Source organism: Andrena cerasifolii, unplaced genomic scaffold (assembly GCF_050908995.1).
Source record: "Andrena cerasifolii isolate SP2316 unplaced genomic scaffold, iyAndCera1_principal scaffold1785, whole genome shotgun sequence".
Classification (NCBI taxonomy): domain Eukaryota; kingdom Metazoa; phylum Arthropoda; class Insecta; order Hymenoptera; family Andrenidae; genus Andrena; species Andrena cerasifolii.
Window position 1 is genome coordinate 6,419 of NW_027486677.1, and position 9,796 is coordinate 16,214.

General features: G+C 43.7%; 1 protein-coding gene across 1 annotated transcript; it reads right to left on the reverse strand.

The window, feature by feature from the left end:
- Window positions 1-271: 271 nt before the first annotated feature.
- LOC143378250 (uncharacterized) lies at window positions 272-8,996 on the reverse strand. Its single transcript, XM_076829998.1, has 2 exons — window positions 8,083-8,996; window positions 272-2,606 (listed from the first exon to the last, which is right to left on the reverse strand). Exons 1-2 carry the CDS (start codon window positions 8,100-8,102, stop codon window positions 1,271-1,273), a joined length of 1,356 nt encoding a protein of 451 aa, XP_076686113.1. The 5' UTR covers window positions 8,103-8,996; the 3' UTR covers window positions 272-1,270.
- Window positions 8,997-9,796: the final 800 nt, after the last annotated feature.

Below are 9,796 nucleotides of genomic sequence, written 5' to 3' on the forward strand. Positions count from 1 at the left end.
TATTATAGAAGCAATAAGCGTTGCTAATATGAAATATAAATGATCGCAATAAGCTTTAGAATGCAATATAACGTGGAATACAATAAGAATAGTAATGCAAAAATATATATATATACAAAGAAAGCATTAATGAGAATATATAGGTAATAAACGTTAGTAATACAAATGTTGTGCCCTGCGTGATGGCTCGCAAGGCTGGTACGGGATCTGGCGTAATCGTGGGTTCGGGAGTGATTAAAGGATGAGAATCCACCGGATGAACTACACCAAGTGTGATTAAACCCAAAGACTAAGTCTTTATTCAAAAACACTTAAACTAGACCGGAGTGTACAAGTAGGAATTAACCGTGTTAACTGGTCGAGAGTCGGCTCTAGAGTCTCTCGATTTGCGGCGGCAAATCGGTTTTTATTGCGCTATTGGGCGTGGTGCCGTCGCTTCGCGTTGCCGTGCATGGTCACGTTGCAACGCTCGCAATTTCGCTGATTTTGTAGTTTCGCGCTTTGCCTCGCAACTGATTTTGCTTAGGAACGTCTCGAACGTTCTGGAGTAGTATAATGGTTAATATGAAGTATAATATGTCGCGTGACACGTGTGCTTGGGCGTTGCCTGGGCACAACATCCCTCCCCCCTTGGGGAGGAAAAGCCATAGCTTTTTCTGCCGATGATAAACTATCTTAGGGAAATCCCAAAACTCGTAATGGTTGGATTGGTTATCATCGACTTACATGTGGTTTTTCTTAACTAGCTTATAATGGTATATTTTAAAGAGAATTAGTGGAAGACGTTTCCTCCTTACTAACTATTTTGATTATCGCTTCGGGTTTTTGTGTTGTTTTGTCGCGACTCGTGTTGTCTGTGGTACAGTGTCGTGGTGTTTTTGCTTTGCAGCGTACAATGCATTTGTAAAGTGCGAACATACATAGTGTAGTTGTGATAAATCCCGTCACAGAGGATAGTGTAAAGAAGCTATAGTGATACTCGGTTGGTATAATCTCGGGTTTTTCTAAATCGTTTTGTAAGTCTTCTAATTTTTTACTAACTTTATTTAATTCTTCCGGGTGTTTGATTATTCTTTTAAGTTCAAAATTGGTATGTCGGTACGAATTTACAGTGGTCTGTGGAAACGTAATTTCGTCTAGTGTCAAATTGTAACCAGGTAAGTAGTTCCATGTTTTTTCTATTCCGTATTGTTTTCCGGTTTCTATCGTAAATTCGGCGGTAGTGATAGTACATTTATTTCTTATCGTTATTATACCAGAGTCCTTAATACTATACATGTTTGTTTTTATCGCCGCAGGTTACTGCTAGTTGTATTTGTTTCGGTGCGATATAAATCCATGTGCCCGGTTGTTGTAATTCTATCAGGATCGTGTGTTTCAGTGTCATGATTCGTATTTTACAATTGTTCGGTTTTTGCGTCAATTTTGTGTACAACTGTACTTCGCAGGGTCCGTATGGTATCGCTTTGAACATTGGATGGTTTGAGGTGCAGAGATATAGCTCGTTTATAGTTTTACATTCTGTTAGGTCTTGTTTGCTTAGTTGTATGTAATCTTGCACCGAGGTGTCGAGTACCACGTATGAGTCGAGGGGTTCTATATACGCGTAGAACGAATCGTTTACCTTTGTGGGTACCGGGTGTACCTTGCTTAATTTGAATTTCTTTGCGCTCAACAATGGGATATCTAGTACTACGGTAATTGATTTCGTATCCGAAAATGCGGAAAGTGTAAGGATGTCGTATAGGACGTGCATATTTTCTAGTTTTATTCCGATCGGGAAGTCTAATCCTTGCGGGATGTGAGCGAGTGCTGAAGTGAGGTATGTTATGATTTGTGCCGGTGGCATTAATTGTGGGTTAAGGACTCCTTTCTTTATATCCATTATGAATTCTAACAAGTCTTGTGTGTCACGCAGGAGTGTTTCCGCGACGCTATTTATTAGTATGAGGTTTTCGTCTATTGTCTCTCGAAATCTAGTAATGTCAGTCGTCTGTTGTAGTAAGTATTGAATTTGCCAAGTTGCGTTTAAAAGGGTTTTTTCATTTTCTTGTACGTTGTGTATAGTTTCATTTAGAAGTTCGGCGTTAGCTCTTACAATTTGCATTTGCCCTTTGATTGTATTCTTTAATCTACTATCTTGTCTTTTTAGGAAGTCTATTTGGTCGTTGATTATCTTTCTGTCTTCGGAATCCATTAGTCCGAAGAGTGATTTGCCTATGTAACCTAATCCGTCTATTAGCCCGCGACGCTGTTTTGGTGCGGAGCTTATGGTTTGTTGGACGTAAGTAAGGAATTTGGTTACGCGGTCTACTTTGCTTTGAATTTTCGTGCCAAACGTTTTACAGAATTTTTGTAAGTTATTAGTAGAAGGTGTTTTACACTGAGCAAGTATGTCATATAGTGCTGCCTGGAGATTTGATTCGCGTCGGTAAATGTACGATATGTCTAAGTGTAGTATTAGTTTCCAACTATCCCGGTAAATCTGTAGATCGCCTAAGTTTTCGAAGTAAATGCCCGGGTGATCTTGAAATTCTTTTATAGCGAAGTCTGTGTCGGGGGTTGTTCCTCCTATGAGTAGTGTCGTCAATTGTAGGACGGTAATCCTGTAAAATATAATGTCGAGGTGTAGTCGACGCATCTTTCTGTTCGTCGCGAAGTCTCTTGTCTTGCGTGTGTTTCGCGTGCGCGAGATAAAATTTTGTTAACGTAAGGCAGTTCTTCCTTGCAAGAGACTCGATTGTCTCGTCGCTTCTCATTCCGTTGTGATCAGTTGCGACATCATGTTGTGTTTCTTAAGCCTTCCTCGCGAGCTCGCGCTGTTTTTACTGGTACGTTTAGTGCAAGTTGTTGGGTGTTTTGTGTTTTGGTGGAAGTGCGTAGGGTTTTTATAATTGGTTTCCTCTTTTCTTAAATTTTTAGTGTTTGGAATATCCGGCGCCGTCCGGGTTTATGAGTATTGGGTACAGGCGGGCGGTGCGGGAGTACCGCTCGGCGCGGCGTCAAATCGCCGCCGAAAACGCTGAATGGTTGGACGCGGAGGACGCGTGGGGGATACGGGCACTTTACGGTGAGTATCAAATGTTTTTGTCGGTTAGGTGTTTTTTGTTTCTAGTGCAATTTTCTATTTTGGTTATTCCGCGTCTGGTTATTGTTCCAGAACGTCATGGCGATCGTTTTCCGGAACCCTTCACGCGGCCAGGTCCGTGGTTTCTATTATAGGCGCGCTTGGGGGGTGACACACACACATATTAATTTGGACTCATATATCCTAAATTGAATAAATTTTTTCTCCTCCTTTTTTTTTCAATAGTTTGTCTGCGTACCGTTACTTTCCTTCACTACTGCGACCGTTTCCTTGTTCCTGTCCTATTCTATGAAGTGGTTTAACCGGTTTGCGTGTACGCGGCGCGTTTTTCGTCCCTTTCCTATAGTGTAGTTATTATTGTCGTGCGTGTTTTGAATTGAGTAGGGTCCTATCCACGCGGGTGTTAGTTTTTTCGATCGTCCGCGTCTCACTGTCTCGTCGTGTAGGAGTACTTGCTCCCCAATTTTGAAAAATTTGTTAGCTGTCCTTTTATCATATTGCCTTTTTGACTTGTCCTTATTGATCCCTATAGTTTCGCGCGCGATGCTATTCGTGGACCGTAGTCTTTCGCGTAATTCTTCAGCGTATTTGTCGTAGGTGTATGTTAGTTGCGGTGCTTGGTTTAATGAGGTTGGTAAGGAAGCTTGTCTTCCGAAAACGAGTTCGTAGGGCGTGTAGCTAGTAGATGTGTGAGGGGTAGTATTGTATGTGAACATCGCGTACGGTAGCCATTCATCCCAGTCAGTCTGGTCTTCTGCGATATAGTTCTTTAAATATTCTGCCAGCGTGCGGTGGCTTCTTTCTAGCGCTCCGTTCGATTGGGGGTGGTAGGCTGTAGTTTGGATTTTGTCGATTTTTAGTAACCTACATACGTTTTTAAAGACTTGGCTTAGAAAATTAGTTCCTTGATCTGTTAGTACTCGCTGCGGAATGCCGTATTCGCAAATTATTTTAGTAACGAATTCTCTAGCTACGGTATCCGCTTCTTGGTTCTCGAGGGGTATGGCCTTACTGAATTTGGTTAAAAGATCTTGAAAGGTTAATATGTATTTGTTTCGTCTGCCGGTCTCGGGTAAAGGTCCTACGATGTCTAGTGCGCATTTCTCGAATGGTTCCGTGGGAGTGTCTGTAATAACCATGGGGGCTTTGGTTATTCTCGATAGCTTATTTCTTTGGCATTTTTCACATCTAGAGATGTACTTTTCTACGTCTTGTCGCATTCCTGGCCACGAATGATTTAATTTTATGCGTCCTAGGGTCCGTTTTACCCCTAAGTGTCCACCCAGAGGTGTGTCGTGGAATTCGCGTAGCACTCGAAGTTTTTCGTCCTCCGTGTATGTTGCGTTGTCCGTTTCTCCATTCGATCGGGGCTTCTCTTGTTCACTGTCGTCTTCGCTGGCGCCGGCTATTGTTTCGTTGTCGATCTTTTGTTTCACTCCGCGCGTTATCGCGAACATTCTGCTAAGGGCGTCCGCGTTCCTATTCGTTTTTCCGGCCTTATAATCGATGCTATAGTCGTATTCTGCTAATTTCAACTTCCATCTCATTAATCTAGAACCGGGGTCCTTTACGTTGAAAAGCCAAGTGAGTGGCTTATGGTCCGTCACGATTTTGAATTTAGTGCCGTATACGTATGGTCTGAAGTGTTGCGTTGCCCATACGATGGCTAACAATTCCTTTTCGATGGTGCTATAATTCTCTTCCGCCTTATTCAATACTCTACTCGCGTACGCTATTGGCAAATCTTGTCCTATTTTTCCTTGCGATAATACTGCTCCTATCGCTCTTCCGGAAGCGTCTGTTGTTAGAACAAACGGTTTTGAGAAATCTGGATATTGCAATACTGGTGCTGTCGTTAATTTTTCTTTTAGAATCTCGAGAGCTTCCTGCTCCTGTGCAGTCCATCTGAATGCTTGGTCTTTCTTTAACAGTTGTGTCAAAGGTTTTGCAATCTGTGAAAACTCCGCTATGAATCTCCTATAATATCCAGCTAGGCCTAAAAAGGATTGCACGTCTTTTATTCCTTTAGGTACCGGGAAGCTTCGGACAGCTTCTAGTTTAGATGGGTCTGGCTTGATGCCGTTTTCGGTTATTATGTGTCCTAGGTATATTGTTTCTTTGCGTAGGAATTCGCACTTGTTGGGTTGAAGTTTTAGGCCACTTTCTTGTATGCGTTCGAATACGAGTTCTAATCGTTCTTGGTGCTCCTTCAATGAGCGTCCGTAGACGACTATGTCGTCTAAATACACGAAACATTTTATTCCCTGTAAGCCTGACAGTACGGTGTTCATTAACCTTTGAAATGTCGCGGGAGCGTTTTTAAGCCCAAATGGCATTCTATTATACTCGAAATGTCCGTATGGCGTCGAGAATGCGGTTTTTTCACGATCTTCCTCCTTCATAGCTATTTGATGGAACCCTGAAGCTAAATCTAAGGTTGAGAAATATTTTGCTCCGCCTAATTGATCTAAAATATCTGTTATATTCGGCAAGGGATACGAATCGCCTATCGTCGCGTCGTTTACCTTTCTGAAATCTACTACCACTCTTAGCCTGCGTTTACCTGTAGCATCTGGTTTTTTCGGGACTACTAGCAAGGGAGCGTTCCATTGGCTGGCGCTTGGTCTAATTATTCCTTCTTTTACCATTTCCTGAACTTGTTTATCTACTTCTTCCGTATGCGCTTGAGGTAGTCTATACGGCTTCACGTATATAGGTTTAGTACCTTGGGTTAGAGTAATTGAGTGTTCCGCTTTTTTGGAGTATCCTAGTTTGTCTCCTTCTAATCCGAATATTTCATTGTATTTTTCGCAGAGCTCGAGTAAGCTGGTTTTTTCTTCGCTATTTAAGTGTTCGGTCCTGAGGCTTTCGCGCAAGATTTGCATTCTATTTCTCCCGTGTACAGCGTGTACCATATGTGTCGGCGTGTCGCGATCTTTGTCGCAGGTCGCGTCCGTCGGGTCAACGTTTTCGCTCGTCAGTGATTCTAATGTCACGGTCGGCGTACTGATAAGAACTTCGTCTGCTGTGGTGTTCATTATGCTTATTATGCATTTTCCGTCATTGCCTATCGTTAATGAGTTCCCTATGAGTATTCCTGGCTTGATCGGCTGTCCCTCTACTATTCCTTCTCCTTTTTCCGTCGTTTTGGCTAAGAGAATTGTTTCTGATCGCGGTTTTAATGTTACGTTGCCTCCTCCAGAGTAGGGGAACCGTGTTCCGTACAATTCTATTCCTTGATTTGCCCGAATGCATACGTCGTGCTTAGTCATGAAATCTTGTCCCAGAATTCCGTCTGCTTCTAATGGGAAGTCATCTCTCACTAACCGACAGGGATGCGTTATGAGTTTGTTTCCGACCTCTACGTTTAATTGTATTAGGCACAGCGTTTTGATTTCCATTGGGGCTATTCCTCGCAAGGACACTATTTCGTCTTGGGCGTGGACGTCGCCCAGCACCTTCCCTATCTTTATTAGTGTAATATCGGCACCGGTGTCGACTAGCAGGCTCGCTTTTCCTTTTACTAGTTCTGATGCTCTGATTTCGACGGTGTTTTCTATTTTGGAAGTCATTACTAGATTCGCTCGATACGAATCCACTCTAGGCCCTGTGTTAGTCTGTCTATCGTCGGTTGTCCCGTAGCCCGTGTTTGGGTAATCTCGATTCCCGCTATGTGATTCTCGGCCCGGAGTTCTGCTAAAATTCTGTCTAGAGTCGTCGCGCCTGTAACTCGTGTTTGTATAGCGCGGTCTATTTTCTCGTTCGTTTGCCCTTTCTCTGGCCCTGCATTCCCTGATTTGGTGTCCTGGTTTCTTGCAATAGTGGCAGACTACTGTGACGCGCTGTACTTCCCTTTTTATGTGCGTCTGTTGCGGCTGATAGTTTATTCGCGGCATGCTTAATCGCGTATAGCAATTCCTCGCCAAATGCCCTAATTTATTGCAGCGTTCGCAGCGCGGTACGTTAGATCCTTCTCTTCTTTTGGGTTGATCATCGAGCTTCCTAAAATTTCGCGAGGTGTTTAGACCCATCGCTTGTTCCTCCTCTATAGCTGCGGCGATAGCTGCATTTAGCGTTGCGTAATTTCGAGACCTTATGATCGTTCTCAGTTTTAAATTCAACCCGAGGGTGAAAACATCGAGGGCGCGTTCCTGCACTGATTCTGTTAACGCGTTATTTACTTCGTCGCTGTTCCCTGGTTTTACCGATAGTTCCGATAATTCCCCAGCTAATTCTTCTACTCTACACGCGAATAATTTTACGCTTTCGCCTTCTCGTTGGTGGCAGGCATGAAACTCTGCTCCAACTGCTCCTATTGATCTTTTGTCTACGAATAGTGAAGTTAAGATGTCCTTTAATTTATCGAAAGTATCTATATCTTTGTACTCTAATACCTTGGCTGCTTTGCCTTTAATTTTTGTACCTATCACTGTTTTCAAGAATCGTGGCAATTCATTCGCGGGGACAAACTCCGAGGCGCTTGTATAAGACTTCAAAAATTCTGCAAGTTCGTCTGACGATTTTCCTACGAATTTGTCGACTAACGACAGCGCGGTAGATAATAATTTTACGTTTGGTACCGGGAGGCTACTTCCCGCGTTTAGCGACATTTCGCTTTCTTCTGTTCCTTCTATGTCCAACAAACTAAAATCCGCTAGCACGATCGGGTATTCTCTATTCGGTGTTACAAAGTTTTCCGGAGACGATTCGGCACTTGAATCGTCGTCTTTTCTAACGCTTAGTCGCAACGGCGGCGGTCGAAGTGTTCGGCGAGACGATCTTGGATGGTCTATAGAAGGTAGAAGGTCTAATTCTTCGCGTTCGAAAGTTAGCTTTTTATTGAAAAATGATTCGAATGATCTCGACAAACTTCTTTGACCCGGGAGTTTGAATCGATTTGCGCGTTCTTCTTCTATAGACATGCATGTACCGTTTCTATTTTTATATAGGACTCTGGTTTACAATATGTACGTTTGCGCTATTCTGTTACTCACAAGGCTGCTCGCAACCACATGTCGTCGGCTCGGTCAGGCGTCCTCTCGTCTGTGAACCAACGGCGGTGATAAGCTGAAACTGGACCCAGCAAGGTCGATTCGTACGGCTGTTCGCTGCGTGCTCCGACGGCTGCTTCCCGTGAACGGCTCTCCGTCCGTCCTTCAGGTGCGGCTCCTACAGGTTCCTCGGTCTCCAAGTCCTCTCGTGCGTCCTGATCCTCAGATCAGTGACGTCCTCGTAGATGGATTTGGTGTTTGATAGACGGTAGTTTCACCCGTTCACTCTCAGGCTGATTTTACTCGACACCAGGCTCGTCGTCGTTCGGGCTGCGTCGAACGTCTTCTCAAAGGCCGTTCCTCGGTCCTCTGTGCTACCTCGGTAGCGACGATGGCCTGTTTTGGCCTACGAGATTGCGATGATCCAATAATCTTGTCGGAGGTAGTTCAACCTCAGTCGACGTCGATCAATCGGTTGCGTCAAGGCTCGGTAAAATCTTTACGATGCAGATCCCACCGCTGCCACCAATTTTGTTGTGCCCTGCGTGATGGCTCGCAAGGCTGGTACGGGATCTGGCGTAATCGTGGGTTCGGGAGTGATTAAAGGATGAGAATCCACCGGATGAACTACACCAAGTGTGATTAAACCCAAAGACTAAGTCTTTATTCAAAAACACTTAAACTAGACCGGAGTGTACAAGTAGGAATTAACCGTGTTAACTGGTCGAGAGTCGGCTCTAGAGTCTCTCGATTTGCGGCGGCAAATCGGTTTTTATTGCGCTATTGGGCGTGGTGCCGTCGCTTCGCGTTGCCGTGCATGGTCACGTTGCAACGCTCGCAATTTCGCTGATTTTGTAGTTTCGCGCTTTGCCTCGCAACTGATTTTGCTTAGGAACGTCTCGAACGTTCTGGAGTAGTATAATGGTTAATATGAAGTATAATATGTCGCGTGACACGTGTGCTTGGGCGTTGCCTGGGCACAACACAAAATAATGAAGGTTCGCAATAAGCTTTGATAGACAAATATAATAATAGTCAATGGTATGGAGATGAATAACAATATTAATAATTATAATTGCTTACGGTAGTTGCCGTAGAGCACTGATTTGAACACTTTGGAATCTTCCAATTATAAACTTTTAGTAATATAAGTTAGTTGCTCACGGACTTTCGTGAGCAGAAAAATGATCGCGCTGGCCTCTCAGGACCTCGTATTTATAAGATTTTACAGGAGTATTGCGGGGGGTACGCGCGGTAAAGACCTTCACATATTTAAGAAATAAGTCGTAGTAGGACTTCCAGGGTTTTTATAAACGGTACGTCTATTAATAGACGTATTTATGTCACGTACGCCAAATATACGTCGCAATTAGGTTTCTGGGGTTTTTATGACTGCGAAAAGAGATACTCAACTCGTCGTATGGATTTCGGGTGTTTTATAGGAGAGGGGTTAGATTGGCTTGGACTCTGTGAGTCGTAAGGAGGGGATTGAGACGTGGTCTCGATTTAAGAGGGTTTTTGTAACGATGGACTTGTTTGAATTCGTTTTAAAGGGAAGGATTCGTACCTCATGTGGCGAATAGGCGAAGGGGTTTTGTAACGATTATCTCGTGTTGGGGACCGCTAAGGTACAACGTCAAGGTGATCGACGATTGAGGAGATTGGGTAAGAGTTGAGTTTCAGGGACTTCGGTGGAGTGGTTTTGAGGTTTAATAAT